The sequence below is a fragment of the Gymnoscopelus braueri genome, assembly GCF_963280865.1.
Source record: "Gymnoscopelus braueri genome assembly, chromosome: 6".
NCBI lineage: Eukaryota > Metazoa > Chordata > Actinopteri > Myctophiformes > Myctophidae > Gymnoscopelus > Gymnoscopelus braueri.
In genome coordinates, this window is record NC_137607.1 from 46294599 (window position 1) to 46316904 (window position 22306).

Genomic DNA, 22306 nt, shown 5'->3' on the forward strand with positions numbered 1-22306 from the left:
CAGTAGTACATTATACACACATGCAAACATATAGATAACCACACCAGTCGAAATAACATAGTTTATTGTTTAGTTGTTTTATCTGTGAGTTATTAATTTGCATTGGAGTTGACTGAGTTGTCTTTGAGTTACCAGTTCTGCGGGATGCTGCTGGAGAATGGAGATGATTGGCTGGCCAAAGAAAGGGGAACCAGCTGCTCCATATCTGCAGCTGATGGGGACAATTGGACTGCGCCACAGTCTCTGTAGCGTGTTTAAGTTGTAGCCTTTGTCTTTACTCCCTTTTTGTTCACAGCTTGGTCTGACCGGCCCATATATACAGTACGATCATCACCGCATGTGACAATCTGGTCCATCAGTTGTGTTGCTCAGTTCAGTTATTTAAGTTTTGTTATTTGAAATTTATTTGAAACAAAAAAAAGAAAGAAAAAAATGTATTTTAAACAAACATGAAGTCTCCCTGTGTCTCTCCAACTGACCAACTCGGTCCCTGACAGATGGTGGCCTGTGGAGAACACAGGAGATTTTCAGTAATTCTTTTTCACCTTTTTTTGTTTTTCCAAACCCTGATGAGCCATGAATCGTGGCAGAGGAGGAAGAGGACCACCAAAACTAACACAGGAGGAGGAGGATAGTCCTTACTCTGGAGCCACTGGAGGGGGACACTGAGGAGACCAGCCGAGAGCCAACACCGGCGGACCTGGCCGGTATTTTTCAACGCTACTGTATGATGCACTGAAAAATTTGTTCCAGCAGCTGGAGGTGCAGGCTCATACGTCCCCAGGCCCAGAGCGCACTGCAGGTGATGTACCTGGTCCACAGGCCGAAGCAACATTGTCTCCAGAGGGTTATCCAGACAGAGTGATGATATTGAAAATGTTCTGATAACTTTAGAAAACATTTCAGCAGCATGTAGGTGGCCTAAATCTGATTGGGTTTTCCGTCTAATTCCACTGCTTACTGGTAAGGCGAGAAGTGCCTATACACAAATCCACGGAGCGCTGCCCTGAGCGCAGCCATTGCTGCGGTGTCAACGCTCCGCGGACGTGACACCGCAGTAATGGCCGCCTACAGGCAGCTACAGGCAGCGCATCTGTGGATTTGTCTATATGTACATATGGATGTTGATGAGACTCATGATGACTACGAGAATGTTAAAAATGCCATTCTAAGAAAATATTACATGAATCCAGAGACCTAATAGGCAGAGATTTCACTATACAGATGTTGAACCGGGTGAAAACCCCAAGGAACTGTATGTAAGGTTTTTCTTTTTGGGGGGGCTTTTTCTGCCTTTATTGATAGGTACAGTAGACCGACAGGAAATGGGGAGAGAGAGAGATGGGGAGTGACACGCAGCAAAAGTCATCGGAATCGGGAGTCGAACCCGCGACACGCTGTCAAGCGGCATTAGTGGCCTAGGTCCCCAGACGGCTGCGCCAGCCGGGCCAGGAACTGTATGTTAGGTTAAAGGAGCCGTAACAAAAGTGGAGCCGAAAAACTGTTAATAATGTTGGTGAAATTATCAGTTTGGAACAATATTTACAAATGCTATCCCCTGAGCTGCAGATATGGATCAAGGAACATGATCCTCCATCAGCTGCAGAGGCTGCGTCACTGGCTGATGTGTTTGTGGCAGCCAGGAGGAAAGGACAGCGATGGAGCTACAACACCTGGAGGGCAGCAAAAGACAACCGCCTCTCCTCAATACCACCCGGATGCAACACCAGGTGTGGGTAAGGCTTCCATCAGGGAGAACCAGCCAACAAATACACAAACAAAACATATTAATAGAGTACCCACTTGTTCCTTGTGAGGACAGGAAGGCCACATAAAACCAAATTTCCCAAAGAACCCACTCAAGCTCACATTCTCCATCCTCTGTGTGATGCCCTGAATGAGCTACGCAACCAGTTTATGTCCAGGGGTGATGAGGGCCTTTTCTTGACTGAGACACTCCAGGTTGGCACACAGGGAACAACTCTCCAGCCGGTAATGACGACTATCCAAAGGGCTGAGTTCCATCTGTCTTCCTTCAGTAAAGAACTTGTCATCTGCAACAGCCATCTCAAAAGGAGGGACATCTGTACAGTACATGTTGCGGGAGCTTTCTGTGGTGGAGTAAATACTCCACTGGCTGCAACCAGCAAAAAGATCCATCGCGAGCTTGCTCAGACAAGGTGTGCACACAAAATAGCAGAAAGGATTCCTTGCCTTGTATTTGCCGTGATATCACAAGAAGGTTGTGCCAGTGAGTGCTAGTGTAATTGCGAAATTGTTCACTCAATAATCAGTCACCTGAAGTAGTTTTGTTCCTTGGCTACAGGGTTCATGCCATTTACTCAGAATTAGCATTTAAGTCGCTCTGGACAAGAGTGTCTGCTAAAAATCAATTTTGTTTTTGTGAAAGCTATGGAGCCTGAAGAATGGAGCAAGATAATGAGAGTGTTTCCAGATCGAGGAGGTGGGAGCAGTTGAGGGAGATGGGGTAGGTAGAGACATGAAGGAGGAACAGGAGGTAGAATACTAACCTAAAATAATTCCTGTCCTCAAAATAGAAGAACATCTCTGCCCCCTGCCCCCTCCTTTCTCTGTAAATATACCTCTGGGCTTTATTCCAGGGTTGAGGGTTAAGTTATAGCCTTCATTTACAATGTAGCTGAGCTACAATAAAATAAACGGTACAACCATTACAAATATTACAATGTGCAATTCAATTAGAATGCAATAATACAATTAAATGCAAGAATGCAATTAAATGACAATAACAATCCAATACACTATAAATGCAAATTAAAATAAATAAATAAATAAATACAATAAGATTGCTTCACCTGAATCCATAGATAAGTTAATTAAAGCAGTTATACTACCAGGAGCAGAAATATTCAAAACGGTTGCTCTGAAATGGTAAATGGTGGTATAGGGCAGTGGTTCTCAACCTTTTCAGGCCGTGAATCCCCCCCCCCTTTCTTATGTAATATTTGACACTTTGCCCAATTTGGTAAGTCCTTAAATAGTCCCTTCAGAAACGTGCAGATACCCTGTATATACTTATACTGTATGTTGGTTTGTTTACTGTTGAGTGAGAAAACAATATTGCACATTAAGCTAATCATCTGGGAACCCCCCAAAATAATTTGGGACACCCCTGTCCTTACCCACAGGTTGAGAACCACTGGTATATAGGGAACAGATTTTTAGAGTTTTGAGACTTATTCCAGGAGGTTGTTGGGGCCACCGACAGAGAATGCTGACTCATTTACAAAGCTCTGTTTGACCATGATGGACCCAAGTCGCCCACGCAGGTCAGACAGGAAATAAGAGTTACATTTCCACTCATAGGCAATAGCATCAACAATAAAAGATTACTTGCGCACTGCCGGGGAAGTGCGTGGGTATTCTTTGTTGTCGATGCTGTTCACTGTTTGTTTTTTTATTGCCTACGCACTTGCTTAAGACTTTTAATATCGTTGTTGTCGGGCAGAACCTCTTATTCTAACTGTCTTTTTTCGTAAATGAACGCCCTACTTGATCCATACTCCAGCGTCACTCAAAAGCATCAAAAGAAGCAGATATACAAGCTCGAAATGCGGCACGAAGCGACGCGTTTTGAGCTTGTGGTTTTGCTACTTTTGAATCCTGAAAAGTTACAGTTTTGAACATATGAGGTTTCCACCCGACAGACGAGATATACTGTAGGTGTGCGAAAGGTTTTCTTTTGATGAAATATCAGGAAGTAGCATTGCAACACAGGCCTTAAAAGATAAACCAATGTTTATCACACCTTCTCATAAAGTGCACAACCTTAACAATCACCAGTAATCCATCTATAAGGGCAGAATAACAGACTGTATGTCAAGTCGCCTGAGAGTAGCTGGAGCAGCGGATCTATAAATCATAAAAAGCATATACTAACAACTAAGAGGAATCTATAGCTTCGAGAGTCCGTTCCCTAGGGGTCATGGCCAGAGAAACCATTCTCTGTGATGATGAAAGGGTGGGTGATGAATAATCAATGTGGACACAAGAGTAAACATGCATTGTGGTTTTTCTTTTGAAGAAATTGTCATGTTTATATAATATTGTAACTGTGACAGATACTGTATGACATTATCAGAATTAATGCACTTTTCACATCGCTGCTGTCGGGCAGAAACCTCTTATCTCCATATTCTAACTTTTTTGTGTTTTTTCGTAAATTAACGCCCTACTTGATCATACGGCAGCGTCACACAAGCATCAAAAGTAGCAGATCGGCAAGCTCGAAACGCGGCGCGAATCGCCACGTTTTGAGCTTGTAGATCTGCTACTTTTGCTACATTTGTATCCTGAAAAGTAACAGTTGTGGACATATGAGGTTTCCGCCTGACAGAGACGGATGTGTAAAGATGTGAAATATTACATACTGCGGTATTTCCCAAAGTTTGATGAACAGAGTATATTTTTGCATATAGATAAAATCATTGTTCATGAACAAATTATGATAATGATTATTCGTTTTTAATTACTTAAAAAAAAAAGATTGCTGAACATTCTGATAAACTCATTTTAGCTTCAGTACTCCTCTGTGGATATAGCTCAAGATATTGTGTGTATAGTTGTGATTACAAAATAATTTTAATTTTTTATAAAGTTGCTATCTGAAATGAAAGCTATGCTTCATTTAGCAGTGGGGTTAGGCTGTTTTGAAAAATTCTAGTCTGTTCAGACGGCTGTGTTAACTCATAGTTCCAAGAGATTTGCCAAACTAATTGAGAAAAAACTAAAATGCTTAATAAATAATTACACTTGGCCTCAGGTGTGTAGGAGAGGAACAAAGTAACATCTCATTGCTTACCATTATAAATGTAATGCCAAAAATAGAAAATGATTGTGCTGTGATTTTTAGATACAACGTTCCACATAGAAGAATCCATATTTTGATAATAACATACGTAGTGTGTGCTCTCAGTAGGCTGAGCACATTAAGTTTCGTGGAAATCCACCCATTCAATTTTTGGAAAGCATTTGTGCAATTATAAATGGCGACACTAGAGCAGTGGTTGTCAAACTTTTTAATTTCAAGGACCCCCATAATTCTGAGAGTGGAACCAAATTGGACCTGCCATTGGGTCGGCAAAGAAAGAATCAATAAAGGGTCCTTGTCTGGACAACATATAGCCATGCCCTTGTCTCTGGTCCTATGTCTGAGGATGGCCTCTGAAGTGAGCTTTATGTATGTATTTTTTTAAATATATTTTTATTTTGACATGACCAATTCCTCCGCACACACATTTGTGTGTTGTCACTGCTGTTGTATCCTACTGACTCACCTACCAGTGAGGAGCCCCCACCGGGAGGACGTAGGGCCTCCGTCCTACTTCCCCCGCCCAACACTCCCTGCTGACAGGTGCCGCCCCAGCCCGTAGGAGTACGTGTAGTAACAAACATCACCTTCCTCGCCCGGCTGCCCTCCCCTGAACACGGGCCAATTGTGTTCGTATAGAGATGCTCAACAAAGCCGGGTGCACCGCGGTGGATTCGAACCACGGTGGGCAGGCACTTAACCACTGTGCCACCCAAGCGCCAAGTATGTATTTTTGTAATCTTACAAAGACATTAATGGTTTTCCAATGGTTTTAATTTAATTTCTCTGAGCTTTTACAGGTGAATGTAAACAGTCTGTTCTGTTGTTGACACTATACGTCGCACATCCATTCCTCAACTGGTAGTCAGCAAGAAAATGTCCCTCTTGGCATCAGCATAGTTATTCTTCTTAATAGCTCTGTGATTATATTGTGAATTAAGCTGTGTGAGGTGTAAGCTTTTCCCCAGTTTTGTTAGAGGGAGTATTGTATTAATAGCATTCCGTAGCCTATGTGAATGTACATTTGGCTTTAAATTAGATCTTACAATACTGTAGGAGGAAAGGTCTTGAGAACAAAGGGCAAATTATAAATTAAATTACATGTAGTCAATCATTAAGGTGAATATTTTCTCACTGCATTTGATCGTCAGATATTAAACATACACAACGGTATACACCCTTCTCTTGTTAAGCCTTCTATTCTCCTTGGTTGTCATGCCTTCTCCTCTTCCAGTCTCCTCTACTCCCCTGTTTTACCAGTTGGGCAAGTGCAGAAATAGTTCCGTTAAAGGAGCAGTTCACCAAAAAAAAAAGAATATTTTGAGATAAAAAAATTGTTGTTGCATTCCTGAGTCAACAATTTGATGACGGGGTGGCTGGTCGGTAGGAGACTCAATTGAGTCACACTCCGCTGGTCATCAAATTATTGGCTCCCGAATGCGACAAAAACTAAAGAATCTCCATGAATTCAAAGCTTCATTGGGTGTGTAATTGATGGAAAATAAGTACTTTTTGGTGTGAAATACTCCTTTAAATGGGAGTCGTTTCATAATCCAAGTCAAAGATCACACCAGTTAATGATCTACTTTATGACAGGTGACCAGGCATTAATCAGCTGAATCTGCAGCTTATTGTTCAATACAAGCAAGACTAATAGGACCTCACGTGCCCTGTGTTGGGAAAGCAACAACAACGAATAAATGATTTGACGAGGTCAAGTCTTTGAAAGTTCAAACAGAGCTTTGATACAGTAAATGCAGGAAGAGAAGGGCACATGGAGGTATTTCTGTCTGTGTAAAAGCACTGGTGGACAGTAACTTACAAGTACATTTACTTTGGTACTGTACTTAGGTAAAAAATAAAAAGTATTAGATTTTTGTCTTTTTTGCAAGCTGATGGCTTTCACTCTGCTACGTTTTAAGTTGAAATATTGTATTTTTGACTCCACTGCATTTCTAAGAAGGGACCCTTTGGACCGTAACGTAAATATATTATGAATTAACCACTTAAGCCCTATTTCAAATCTGTTCTTTTATCTGAAATACTAGATTTTCAGGCAGCTGCTGTAACACTGCTGCCGTGGCCCATATGAGAGCAATGTAGGTTGCTCTCATATGGTCATATTGCTCTCAAAAAAAGAAAAACTGTTCCCTACAGCCATTTACCATTTTAAGAGCAATGGTTTAGGGAAGAAATAACATACTTAAAGCTTGTCAGTCAAATCCAGTCTGTAATTGTTCAATTCTGTTAACAAAAGTCATTCCCTTTCTTATATCCTTCAAAGAGATTTGAATTGTAGTTTGGAACAGAATGTTCTGATGATAGAATGTAACTTTTAGCCTAGTAGTTCTCAACCTTTTCCCCCCAAACCAAAGTTATAAATCTACCCTTCTTTTTGTCTGTCTTATGTTGTGTGTGACACCAAGGTGCCCTATACTTTTTTAGATAGTGCTGTGCCCCCTGCTGGAGAGATTTGGTATCACAACACATTCAAATATTGCGCTCTAATTGAGAACTGTCTTGTTGAGGGTAGTGTGTGAGGAGAGTATAGTTTTAATAAAGTCTTTAAGATAGTGTCTTAATTTGACATTGTATATCGTTGCTGTCGGGCAGAAACCTCTTACCTCCGTATTTAAACTTTTTGTGATTTTTCGTAAATTCATTCCCTACTTATACATTGCCCTGATCATACTACAGCGTCACACAAAAGTATCAAAAGTATAGCAGATCTGCAAGCTCGAAACACGGCGTGAAGCGACGCATTTTGAGCTTGTCGATCGGCTACTTGATGTACATACAGTACATCTGAGGAGACATCTTTCATCAACTAGATTACTACACTACATCAGCATGAGTAGTATACTTAATTTATGTTTCATGCCATGAAGACAAGAAAGTCGTCGCTGTCGGGCAGAAACCTCCATAATTATCCAATCTCCATATTTCAACTGTTTCTTTAGTAAATGAATGCTCTACCTCATCATATGTCTACTCTACACTGTAGAATAGCCGATCTACAAGCTCTGAGGTTTTTTTTGCTACCATTTAAAAAAAATTAAACATTGAAATTGTTGATGTGTGTCTGTGGCTTTTTTATATACATATTGAGCCAATGAAAAGTATGGATCCTTTAAAACACAGGTTATTTTTTTCCTGAAAAGTAACTGCTTTGGACAAAGTTAAAGTAACTGCTTTGGACAAAGTTTCCACCCGACAGTTGATAGTCTCTCATATGTCCAAAACTGTTACTTTTCAGGATTCAAAAGCATCAAAAGTAGCAGATCTACAAGCTCAAAATGCATTGCTTTGCGCTGCGTTTTGAGCTTGTAGATCTCAAGTTAAAACATGGAGATAAGAGGTTTCTGCCGTTTTTGTTGACAGCAATAATATGTTGGAGTGTAACTGAAGTCTTATAACTGATGGTGGAGAGTTGTGTTCACCTGCCGATGGCACTCCGGTCAGAGAGCACTGTGTGTGTGTGTCATTATAAAAAGTATTACAATAATGATTATGTTTCTCAAGTACCTCACATTGAACAAACAGGGAACTGTTTACTTGTAGCCTGCAAGTAGAATTAACGAGATGAAAGATGAAGCAACGCTGTGTGTGTGTGTGGTTCTATAGAAAATAAGAACGGCAACCAAGCAGAACATAATTGGTCAAATATCTAGTGAATATGTTCCATTTCCATAATGATATAGCTAATGGGGTAGAGGCTGCAAACACATTTACATAAATGGCTTTGACAATCATTACAACGTGACTGAGATCAGATTAGGAGCTATAGGCATACAGTATATGAATGCTGACAACCTGGTAATGGGAGAAATGAACCAGGACACAGAAAGGGGTTTACATAGGCCTATATTCAACATGTATTGTTAAGAACAGAATATGTATTGATTCAGAAATAAACAAATTGGTCCAAATTAATCCAATTAATCCATATTCGATCCGTTTAAGCGAGGCAATACAATTTATTTGCCTCTCCCTTCTGGCTCTTCCACACTCAACATATTCACTTCGCCTCGCAGAGCGTTGAGTCTCTCAGCGATGATGTCCACTATGCGATCTTTAGCTGAGATGTTATCCGTAACACCTACCACATATAGGCTCTAATGCCCAACAGCGTTCGATTCCCGCGTTCGATTCCTGAGCCCGACAGCCTTTGCTGCATGTCACTCCCTTGTCTCTCTCTCCCTGTTTCCTGTCACACTCTACGGAATTATCTGAATAAAGGCAGAAAAGCCCCAAAAATAGTCACTGGAGAGTACGTCCTGAAGTTCATGAACTCAGAGGACAGTAAGAACCCCACTCTGCTGGACGTGCATACCCACGCCATGTCTTTCCTCCACCAGAGGGGGCTCCCTGCACAGACTGCACTACCCACAACCACGGGACAGCTGATGAGCCTGGAGGACATAGGTAGGACTTTGACTTTGACCACAATGGAAACAAGCCCTGAGCCCTCAGGGCTTTTTTTGTTTGTTATCAATTGTTTTTATTATCATATCAGCAATATAATTATGTTTAAATTAATACATTTTCAACAAAAACAAGATACAAACACATACTGTACACAACTTGAAAACAACACAGAAGGTTAAATAAAATAATAATAAAAAAATAAATAATAATAAACCCACCCACCCCTCCCAGGACCAACAATGTCTCGCAATGCAAGGGCCAAACACCATGCCTATACCTGTGCAAGGTCACAACACTGTGTACAACACTTAAACCAAGCCCTTAAGCTTATCTGCGACGTTAGACCACATATCAATGTTCCTCTCACTTGCTCCATGTAACCTCGCCGTTGACAGTTCTAAATAAACAATATCTAAAAATGTTAAAGCCCATTGGCGAAATGTTAGGTTATGAGGAGGTTTCCACCTCGTATCTAGCCCTCAGGGCTTTTTATGGTATTTGAGCAATCCTCTTAAGGCAATCCTTCTTGACTCTGACATTGAACTGTAACCGTTTTGGAACGTTTGTGTAATTATGAACAAGTTTTACAAGATAACTTGAAGATTGGTACTCTCTACTGATGGGAATGTGAATGTTGTGTACTATAGGAAGTATAGGAAGTTGCCGTGGCAGAGGATGTTTTTTAAAGCAAAAACCTGGACCAAAACAATGCAGTTATGATGTGTTAAGCGTTTTAGAAATAACTCGTGTCTAGGTCAAACACTTGTATTCTTGTCGACTTGTCGTCATACTGCACAGTATATGTACATTTTGATAATCCGGTCCCGGGGAGATTTTGGGAACCACTGCTCTAAAAAAGTCATTTTCTTTTGTCCTCTCTCCTGACAGATTGTGGGTTCGGCCCACAAGTATCTTGTGCGGCTGCTGACTTATTTGGCAAATAGTAAATAGTAAATACATAGTACTGTTAAGGACACTGCTGTGTGATCATTCTCAACTGTTTTCTTCCCCTAAGTGGTCTATAGTATCATAGAATTTAGATACTGCTGTGTGAAATGCAGAAAAATAGATTGATGTTAGTAAATCATGATAGGTGTTAGGAGTGATCAGTAGGCTGTCCCAAAGACTCTATTACTTTTTAGATCAAAAAGGTCAAAGGTCCAGGTCTCAGTGAAGCCTCAAGGTCAAAATTGAGAACCAAAGGTGTATTTTCATGAAACTTGGGAGAATAATCAGTATGCTGCCACTTCTCCTCCTCCTCTTGTCTTTTCTTCATCTTATTCAGTGGTGGAAAGTAACTAAGTACTTTTTTATTGTACTTACTCCAATGAAATGATTTGAAAACGTAGTTAGTTAATTGTAGATTTGAATTATATAAAGAAAAACATACATTAACCACTTCAGCTCTATTTAAACTTTGGCTATTTGAAAATAGCCGATCTACAAGCTCACAACGCGTTGCCTATACATTTTAGACATTTGAAAACCTGTGAAATGGGACATTCTGCATAATGAGTGCTTTTAGTTTTGGTCCTGTAAGTATATTTTGATGTCAACACTTTTGTACTTTTACTCAAGTAAATTTTGATTACGGGACTTTTACTTGTAACAGAGTGTTTCTACATTGCAGTATTGATACTTACTTAAAGGAGTATGATAGAGATGTTTTCTTATCACCCTTATGAGATTCAGATTAATTTCACAGAGATCATAAGAAAACTTCAGAGACACAGGCAGCCATTGTGTAAAGTAATTGGACTACATTTTTATTCCAGAGAGCTGGACAGAGGTTAGCGGACACACAGAGATACTAGGCTAATTGCTCTCCCTCCTCAAACAGTCAATTGCAGGGAGTTATAAACTGACCCTTATCTGGACGGTAACATAAACATATCGTTGCTGTTCGGCAGAAACCAGCTAACTCCATTTTGACGCTTTTGCATTTTTTTTCCATAAATCAGGGCCATTGAACACCCTTTACGACTGTGTGTTGGTAAAAAAAATATTGAACCAACGAAAAGCATTAAAAAGCGCTTCTGACAAAACCAGCTAACTCCATTGGATCCTCACATTTTCTGCTAAACCAGTGAAGTCCACCAGAGTTAGCTGGTTTCGCTGACTCCAGGCTCCACCCCCTTTTGACCTCCAACCTCATTGTGAGCTTGGAGGTCCATTCAGCTGTTCTTATCAATGATGAACAAAACCTCCTAACTCCAATGTTTTCATTTCCTGAAAAATGAAAATTTTGGAGTTAGCTGGTTTCTGCCGGACAGCAGAGATATGACATAATGGATATGACAGTGGTGAGCTTCCGGGGCACATGTGGACTCCTGTCATTGGATGAGAGGGAAGGTGATGATGAGAAGGATGAATATGATGATGGTAGATGATGATCCTACCTCACAGACAGAACCGAGCGTGTCTCCCTGGGAGGGGCAAGTTCCCGGACACAGCCTGTCACCTGTGGCGTCCCCCAAGGTTCTGTTCTCGGCCCCACCCTCTTCACACTATACATACTCCCCCTTGGTCGTGTCATCAGCCGGCATGGGATTTCCTACCACTGCTACGCTGATGACACCCAACTTTACATCAGGACCAACCCAACCCACTCTGCCTCCTTGCCGTCACCATCTTCAACACCATCATCCACACTGACCACCTGCCTTGAGGAGATAAAGGCGTGGATGACTCAAAATTTCCTACAACTAAACAGTACAAAAACAGAGGCCATTCAAATCGGCACCCCACACCAGGTCAAATCATCCCCAATAACTAGCATCACTTTCTCCAGCCAGATCCTTTCACTCTCACCCATAGTCACCAACCTCGGTGTTAAAATGGACCCCCACCTGACTTTCGATTCCCATATTAAAAACCTCTGTAAAACCTCATTTTTCCACCTCCGAAATATAGCCAGACTCCGCCCCACACTCACTCTGCCAGATGCCGAAAAACTCATCCACGCCTTTGTCTCCTCAAGGCTTGACTACTGCAACGCACTTCTCATCGGGATCCCTAGCAAGAGCATCCAAAAGCTCCAGTACATCCAGAACAGTGCTGCTAGGATCCTGATGAGAGTGCGGAAATACGAACACATCACACCCATCCTCCATTCACTACACTGGCTCCCCATCTCCGTCAGAATCGAATACAAGGTCTCCCTCCTCACTCATCAGTGCATCTACAGCAATGCCCCCTCCTACCTAAAGGAACTCATCAAACCCCCGAACTCCACCCGCTCCACCCGCTCACTCCGCTCCAGAAACTCAAACGTACTGGAGCCCCGCACGACGAATCTCCGCACTATGGGGGATCGGGCTTTCTGCTCAGCTGCTCCTCGACTGTGGAATGCCCTCCCGGACCATCTGAGAGCACCACAGTCGATTGACACTTTTAAAAAGGGCCTAAAAACCTTCCTTTTTAACAAGGCATTTGCTTAGACAGAGATGTAGTTGTTTTATCCTTTTAAACTTCTACTGTGCCTGCTGACTTGATCTGAAGTTTATTCATTTCACTGTTTTACTTTTATTGTTGTTTTCTTTTTTTTTCTTTTTATGTTTTTAATCCTGTAGCACTTTGAGATTTGTTTCAAATATAAAGTGCGTTACAAATAAAATTTATTATTATTATTATTATTATGAAGGTGGATGATGATGATGATGGTGGTGGTGGTACATTGGTACAGTGTCCGAGTGTCTCCAATAACACTTTGGCCCTGGCTCTGACCTGAAGTGTTGAAGTGACCCAGACCCAGTGCTGGAAAGTTCTTAACCCATTAAGACCTGAGACCGATTTTACAAAATGTCTTCTAAATCCTGGCAGGTTTCTGAAAAACGTGTGATGCTAGATGAGTGGTGCTCAAACTTTTTCATGTCAAGGACCCCCAAAATTATATGTATTTGGCCGCGGACCCCCATCTCAAAATATTTTGTTCCAGTGACCCCCAGAAGCAAAGATTTGAGTTACAAATGTTCGCTTAAGATTTGCAATTTTTTTCATGATTAAAAAAAAAAAAGCAGATATACAAGCTCATAGCTATGAGCTTGTATATCTGCTATCTTTGAATAGCCAAATAAATCTTGAAATGACACAGATGCGTTCCCGGTCTTAATGGATAAAGGCATGGCAGTACGCATTTCAGTGTTTCGGTGTCAAATCTTCCTCAGCGATTTGACGCAAGAGAGGCCCTTTTTACCAAATTCACACATAAGGGGCATGTGAATACATACAAATGAAATATATCTTTATCAGATCTATCACTCTGAATGGAAGAAAAAAACAAGTTTTTGTGTGCTTCCATGTCCACATGTTTCACTGAGTTAAATACATAAGCCTAAAGCATAATTATTATTATATTTGTAATTTTTGTGTCAGTTTTCCTTATAGGCTTGAAGTCGGCAGGCCAGGGGCCACCATGGACAAAAATGTTACAATGTTGTTTGACTGGCTTCTTTCCTACAAGGACATCCTCCTTTCCAGTAAGACAAAGTTAACACTGAAGCCTTGAGATATATTCAACCTTCAGGAAGCTCTTACCACAGTCTACCACTGACTGTAGTCTGCATCTACACAAGATGAGTGTTAAGTGTACTTACTGCTTTTCCATCAGCAACTTGTGTCATTGCATAACTGATTCAGATCTTGTAGACAAGGCAGGTAAGGCAGTTTTAATTGTGTAGCACATTTCAACAACACTGCAATTCAAATGTGCTTTACACAGAACACTGCCTTTGATTGAGTTACTTTTCTTTTTTCTTTTTCTTTCTCTTCTACACTGTAACTGTACAGTAGGTATCTGTTTTTTACTTCTTTTGTTTTATGCAGGATATGACGCGATATGACGCGATAATGAAAGATGGCGGATTTGAAATTCCTGGACAATCGGCTTCATTTATGGCCTGTAGAAACCAATGGCGTAGCTTCGTCCATTCTTTTCATACAGTCTATGACACACACACACACACACACACACACACACACACACACACACACACACACACACACACACACACACACACACACACACACACACACACGGATGGACAGGGTGCAAAAATAGTCTCGGCCATGCCTTTCGGCCTGGCGGAGACAATAAGAGTGGGGGCAGACCTGCAGTTTTCTTGGAGTTTGTTCCAGATATGTGGTGCATAAAAGAGTATAATAGAAGAAAAAAAAGTTACAGTATACAGTTATTAATTTTCATCCCAATTGCACATCCGCCAACAGCTTCTCAACCTCACCTCACCCAGTCCCAGGCTACAGAGCTGGTCGCCCGCCTGTACGGGTTGACGGTGAGTGAGGTCAGTGATCTAACCAGCTACATGGACCAGAACTTCCGTGTGGTGGACCAAGATGGCAGGGATTACGTCCTCAAGGTCATTAATTCTGCAGAGAGCCAGAACCCCAGGCTGCTGGAGGTACATAGGCAGGCCATGGGCTTCCTACAGCAGCAGGGCCTTCCTACTCAAACAACACTGCCCACCACCACGGGACAGCTCATGAGTCTGGAGGAAATAGGTAGGACAACTCAATCACATGGTTCAGGGGTACATATCTGACGGGATACATGCGTTACGTATTGTCGCTTTCGCTTTCGGGCAGAAAATATCTCCATATTGTGACTTTTTGTGTGTAAATTAAAGGTAGGGTAAGTGATTTTCTTTGGTCAAAATAAGTGTTAAATAGTTCTATATTCTGATAGTACTCATTGCTATAGAGTGTTTGTTCAGTAACAGGAGCCTCCATGTCTCTCCAGCTCTTCAATAAACAGAAAATGCGTTTTCAGTTCAGGATACCAATTTTATCCAATCAGGATAGAGAACTCAGTCAGGATACAGATTAAACAAGTGAAGCGGATCTATTTGTGTAGAGTGAAATAAGAGCGTACCAAATGTGTTCTTTACTGGTCTGTTTTATTAAGTATAGAGGGTTTAAGTGGTACTGAATTTGCAGCTCAATAAAAGCGAATTATTCCTAGAGCATAACGGAATTTCACGATACATTAAAATCTGCGTGATACGATTATTGTGTGCGTTTTTTTATCACGGTAAACGATAATAACGATTATCGCCCCATCCCTAATGTACTGTATACCTCTCTCGTTAGACTGTGGATTTGGCTGCCAGACATATTGTGTCCGGCTGTTGAGCTACATGTCTGGAACAACTCTCTCACGGATCCCTGCCTCGCCACAGATTCTCCATGAAGTGGGCAGGCTGGGGGCCACCATGGATAAAGTCTTGCAACAGGTAAACCGTCGCTGTCGGGCAGAAACCAGCTATCTCCAGCAATGTTTTAAAAATAAATCAGTGCTATTGAACACCCTTTACATCTGTGTGTGGGTTTACAACTTTGATGAGGTAGTATTGTGTTCTAAAAACATGTTGTTTTTTCATTTCCTGAAAAGTTTATATTTTGGACATAGGTGGTTTCTGCCCCACAGCAGAGAAATCAAAGGTTTATCATCTGTATGTTTATTGTACATTTATTTATTTTTGACTCTGCCATTGGATTATGTCCATTCCTTTCTACCGTATCAAATCTGAATAACATTAGGTAAACAAATATTAAAGCCAGACAGCAGACCCCACAATACATTATAGTATGCAACCACTTTGTGATTGAAAGAATATGAAATATGAAATGAGCTTGTATATCAGCTTTATTATTTAGGCCATGCGACACCGTCATACAAAGAAGCATAGGACTCAAGTGGTTAAATAATCTGCTATATTCTCAGATGACATCTCCACACCTTGGCGTTCTACAACAAGATGAGATGTTCTGTAGCCTGTCCAACGTCCATCTCCTGGAGCCGTACCTCCATGTGATGGATGGAGACCCCCTGCAGGAGGTGATAAAGGCCATCATAAAACAGTACAAGACTTGTGTGCAGCCCAAATTCAGCTCCTTTCAAAAGGGTAAAGACAAGTTCAAGATCCATTTAACAAACTCTGTTGTCGTCTCTCAAACCAGTTCTCTTAACTTGAGCTTCTGACTTCTAAATTCAAAATGTGAAGTCTCTTTTTTTTAAATAAATATCCATATTTTTGATGCTGTCATTTGGCCCACTTATTGAATGGCGTTTGTTGTCTGTATTCTGTCTGTATACTTTATGCTAATATTTCTGCATAGTATGGCATTATTTATTGTTAATTTAAAGAAACCTCTCTCTCGCTCTCGCTCTCTCTCTCTCTCTCTCTCTCTCTCTCTCTCTCTCTCTCTCTCTCTCTCTCTATCTCACCCCCCCCCCCCCCCACAGGAGTAATTCATGGGGACCTCAGTGACCAGAATATCGTCGTGCAACCTACTACCAATGGTGGTTACGAAGTTTCCGGTATCCTGGACTTTGGCCAGTTGAGCATAAACTGCTGCGTGTTTGATGTCGCCATCTCCATCATGTACTTGTCGCTGGAGAATCCCAGTCCCCTGGACGTGGGAGGAGCGGTGCTGTCCGGCTGGGAAAGTGTCTGGCCTCTGAAAGAGGCCGAGAGGGACTCCCTCTACATTCTGGTGCTCTGTCGGCTTTGCCAGTCTCTGGTTATGGGCCGATACAATGCCTCAAAATACCCAGACAACAAGGAGTATTTCCTGACGACGAGCAGCAGTGGAACAAGTCTTCTGCACAAACTCTGGGGGCTGGGGAAGCAGGAAGTGGAAAGGAAGTGGTTCCAAGACGCGAAGGCGTACAACCTCAGTTCTTTTTAGTCGATGTCAGTGGGTCATGTTAGAGAACACAACATTTTGTGTACTATCATGCAATCATTCACATTATGCAGAATGACAATAAAAAAGCATGTTTTGATTGTGAAGTTTTTTCTGTATTTGCAGTTCAATCAAAAACGACATTATCAATCTCACAGTGATGCTGTGTAAACTCATGCCAACCAAGAATAGAATGATGAGATGCACAGATCCGCACAGCACTGTGGTTTCACAGAGATGTCTGTCTTCCTGTCTTCAGTGTTGTTTATGGTTAGTCTTTTCACAATCTGGGAACCCATAGTCAAAACAAAGGAAACAACAGCGCCCTCAGAGATGAGTCTTTTCACTACGTTGTCCATCTCCGATGTGTGTATGGTAGTAGCCTAGTGCACAGAGCACACACACACACACACACACACACACACACACACACACACACACACACACACACACACACACACACACACACACACACACACACACACACACACACACACACACACACGCACACTCCCTATGTGTTCACTCTACTGAGTGCATCTCATCCTACTTTCTCCTTGACTCTCATTTTCTTACATGGAGTTGGTAGACATTAGACTTAACTAGACACCCATTACAGCCCATGTGTGGGAGCTGTTATATCTTATCATTTGATGCCACCGTCTGGCCACAATTAGTATTACATCAGAGTACACCCTTTGGCAACCTCATTGAGTATTTATGCTGAAATCTATGAATGAGAGAAGGAAAGCATTCTGTTTTAAATGTGGGCAGGCCACAATTACGTAGATCCTAAAAGAGTGCAGAGGATGTATGATTTTCATTAAATGGCGCTGAGCAATACTAAAAAAGGCAGATATAAAACCATGTAGTAGTAGGCCTAGCAGTATTTTGACTGCAAGTGAGGTTACATTAGTGTTTATAATATTATTTATGATATGATTCTGAGTGACTTTTGTTGGTAGCAAATACATTTTAGGCTTTAAATTCTCATAACAATAATAGCTAACAAAATAGTGATATTCAAGCGCATGTCACCTGACCTGCTGTTTTATGGCTGAATTAATTAAATGAATTATGCATTTCCAGAAGCACTGGCAAACACATCTATGTATTAGCAGGGGAAGGTTCAAATGTGTGTATGTAGGTAACTATGAATAACAACCACTGGCACTGTCAGTCTCAAATGGAATGACTGGTTTGCAATATTTAACAGAGCTTTCACCGGTGAAGGCAAGAGGTAGAAACCCATGAAAAGACGGGTTGAGTTGCAACATGTGAGCCTGTGTGTGAAGCAGGATACAATTCCATTTTCTGTATTTTTAGTAACCTCCGTTACTCAAGTATAGGCTACTGTACTTAAGTATTTTTTACTTTACTTTATTTTTTACTTTACTGGAGTATTTCCAATTTTCAGTACTTTTACTTCTACTCCACTACATCTCAGAGGCAAATATTATACTTTTACTCCACTATTATTTGAAAACTTGAGTTACAACTTACTTTGTAGATTTTGATTATTATTACAAAACATACATTAACCACTTCAGCCCTATATACATTTTGTCCATTTGATCCAATCTACAAGCTCACAATGCGTTGCGATACGATGCATTATGAGCTTGTAGATCGGCTATTTTCAAAAGATTTGTATACATTTTAAATTAAAAAACTTGTGAAACGGGACATTCTGCATAATGACTACTCTTACTTTTGTACTTTAAGTATATTTTGATACCAATACTTTTGTACTTTTACTACTTTTAACTTTTTGAATACTGGACTTTTACAATGTTTCTACATCGCAGTATTGAAAAAGATGAGTGCTTTTTCCAACACAGATTTTTAGGTAGGCTAAGCTAAAGAGGTCAAGTTTGTAAACATCTCTGCAGAGGATACATGTAAGTAAACCAATGTAGCCTGACACTCAGCCTGAATTTTCATTTCGTTTCAAGGGGCTGGAGCCAGCTAAACCCCATGTACATTGTTTTACAACTAACAGATCCCTCATCTTCAAAACAGTTGCTGAGACTTCAAAGCTGTGACAGAACACACTTTGCACCTTTATTCTCCCCTGCTAGTAAAATAGGCTACATTAGTTGAAGAACATAAAGATTGTCAAAATAGCATTCATTTTTGCACCTGCTTGTAAGTGCTACAGTTCTGATTCTCTAATTAATGACTTTAACATGGGCTACACTAGAAAAGTCCATTAATAACTTCAGCATGCACCCAAGTGTGTGTGTGTGTGTGTGTGTGTGTGTGTGTGTGTGTGTGTGTGTGTGTGTGTGTGTGTGTGTGTGTGTGTGTGTGTGTGTGTGTGTGTGTGTGTGTGTGAGAGAGAGAGAGAGAGAGAGAGAGAGAGAGAGAGAGAGAGAGAGAGAGAGAGAGAGAGAGAGAGAGAGAGAGAGAGAGAGAGAGAGAGAGAGAGAGAGAGAGAGAGAGAGAGATAGTAGATGTTTTATCATTTATGATGGAAATAATTATATTATCATAATGTGTTTCATTAAGCTTTTAGGCATCAGTGTTCAGCTATAAGTATAAGTTCATGTAGGCCTAAATATATGGTGTGTTTATAGCCATATAGGTCTGATAATGATGCACCATGCATGTTCAAATCATGTTAACAATTAAGACACAGTAGCTAATGTAATATTGAGGCCCACTCTTCCTTGGTGTCCACTCTTGTGTGCCTGTGTGCGCGTGCGTGCATGTGCGCTCGTGTGGCCTAGCTATAGAGCGTCGCAGTTCCCGCCCACTTCCTGTTTTTTTTGGTGCCGGAAGAAAAAACTCAATGCATTTTTCCATTGACATTTCCAAAAATATTTATATCTATTAATTTAAGCCTCGAATCAAGCCATCACGAGATGACATGAATCATGACCATAAAACGTTTTTTTCTGTGATTTTTTTTTATTTTATATTTAATTATATGATATACTATATTTAATAAATACCCTTTGTTTTGCCGTTTTCAACAAAAAATAAATCACAGAATCAAACGTTTATGGTCATGATTCATGTCATGTCATGATGGCTTGATTCGAGGCTTAAATTAATAGATATAAATATTTTTGGAAATGTCAATGGAAAAATGCATTGAGTTTTTTCTTCCGGCACCAAAAAAAACAGGAAGTGGGCGGGAACTGCGACGCTCTATAGTCGCTTCCTGGTAGGGCTTGTTTTTTGTAGAACTTGATTCCCTCGCAAGATCTGGCAACACCAATAGGACTCTATACTGCTATCCATCATCAAGCATCACCTGTGTGCACTGCAGTGTGCAGTCGGTTGTAGGCCTATACACGCCAAGATGTGAAAAACTTAATAATAACAACCCTACTGGTCTGATTATAAGACTGGGACTTCAACCTTCCCCAAACGTAAAAAAACCCCTCCTGTTTATTATTTTGTAGGCTGACATTGTTTAAATTTTTAAACACAACTGTCGGTCGGCTCATACTACTTTTTAATACAAACAAGTTTGTCAACACCGAAAGAAAGAAGTTATGCAACAGTTCAGTTAAGCAGGGAGTTCAGCTGTTGCTTCAAAACTTGTGGATTTAGAATGAAATGCCTCCTCAAGAAGACAACATCTGGTAAGTAGGTTACATTGTAGCCTTTGTTGTTGTAGCAGTAGCCATTTAATTGAGGCTAGCCTAGCCTTAATCTAGACTGGGTGTCAACTGTCAAGGGTTTGGGTTTTATTTGTCAGCCTGTGCCTGTTATACGATTTTGTCACATTTGCTGTGGTGTGACATGGCGTAGCTATTGAATAAATATGTTCCCCTCCGATAAAGACCCTAGTTCTGTAATATAAGGAGATAATAGGCCTAATTTGCTTGTTATTTAATTAATTGGGCTATGGTTCTAATTGACAGATTATATCTTTATGTTGGCAAGCAGTGGTGGAAAAAGTACTGCATTCTTTATCTTAAGTAAAAGTATCAATAGCCTACCCCCTTACAAGTAAAAGTCCAGAATTAAAAATGTAATTGTGTAAAAGAACAAAAGTATTAGTATCAAAATGTACTCAAAGTACCAAAAGTAGAAAGTACTCATTATGCAGAAGGTACCATTTCACAAGTTTTCAAATAGCAGATGTGACGCATTGTGATCTTGTACAGTAGATGGCCTAAGGTATAGGGCTGCCTGAAGTGATTGTGTGTTTTGTAATAATAGTCTAAATCTACAAAGTAATTAGTAACTAAACCTTTCAAATAATTATAGTTGAGTGAAAGTACAATATTTGCACTTTAGATGTAGTGGAGTAGAAGTAAAAGCATTGAATTTAAAATACTCCAGTAAAGTAAAAAATACCTCAAAATTGTACTTAAGTACAGTACTTGAGTACATGTACTTAGTTACTTTACACCACTGTTAGCAAGTCGCTTTGGTAGGCTACTAGCTCCATAAAGAACCTCTCACTCCGCTATACAGCTCCGGAGCTGTATAGCGGAGTGAGAGGTTATTTATGGAGCTAGTAGGCTACTAGCTTTATTATTAACGATTTGCATTGTGGACATAGTAGCCATTAGGCCTAAATGGATATTTTAATGTGAACTTGTGCAATGAAAAAATATAAGCCGTTCTACAGGTAGACTAGACGTCATACCGGCATTTCACCACTAGATGTCACTCAACCTCCATGTAAAACAACACCTACAGCACACAGCCATTATTTTCAGGTCCAGTTTATTGTAGGCTACTGTTGTTGTTGGTGTGATTCCACTCAGACGGTTGGTTGGTTCTGTTGCCTCCAGGATTCATTCAGACATGAGACAGACGGGGAAGAAGGGAAATGAATGGCGTGCTTTCTTATTTCATATTATTCATTATCATTATGTTTCATAACATTTTCACCTGTTCTCTGACTGTTGGATGGTTGTGTTTGTATGGTACTGGTCATTGTCACGTGTGGCCCTGTACACTGGTCACGTGTCCAGGGCCGGCCGCTGGCATAAGCAGCCCATGCGGTTGTTTATTAGCGTGGAAACCAGACAAATCTGCCAAAAATGAATAGCCCTTTGCATAGACACAGTGATATTAGTATGGCCATGGCAGGCTGGTTGCTTAGGGGCACAACCACTAGGGGAGCACATCCCACCCTCACACACGCCCTCATGCACACACTGTATAATCAAGTGAAATCATCTCTGGAGCCTGTTATAGTCACGGAATAGTTCAGACTAATTGAGAAACATGTGAACATTCCCACCTCAGAAGATCACACTTCTTGAGAAAGCTTGGCCTTTATTTCTTTCTGCTCCTCTACAGTCATCTCTGGTGATGGCTTGATTTTTCATTGATTTAATACTTAATTAGTCA

At 40.7% G+C, this 22306-nt stretch overlaps 1 protein-coding gene across 1 annotated transcript; it reads left to right on the forward strand.

The window, feature by feature from the left end:
* Positions 1–1585: 1585 nt before the first annotated feature.
* LOC308086973 (hydroxylysine kinase-like) lies at positions 1586–16984 on the forward strand (the record flags this gene model as incomplete). Its single annotated transcript, XM_080430614.1, has 6 exons — positions 1586–1736; positions 9089–9274; positions 14504–14794; positions 15383–15525; positions 16017–16197; positions 16539–16984. The coding sequence occupies 6 exons, from the start codon at positions 1586–1588 to the stop codon at positions 16982–16984; spliced, it is 1398 nt and encodes a 465-aa protein (XP_080286740.1).
* Between the last annotated feature and the right edge of the window lie 5322 nt (positions 16985–22306).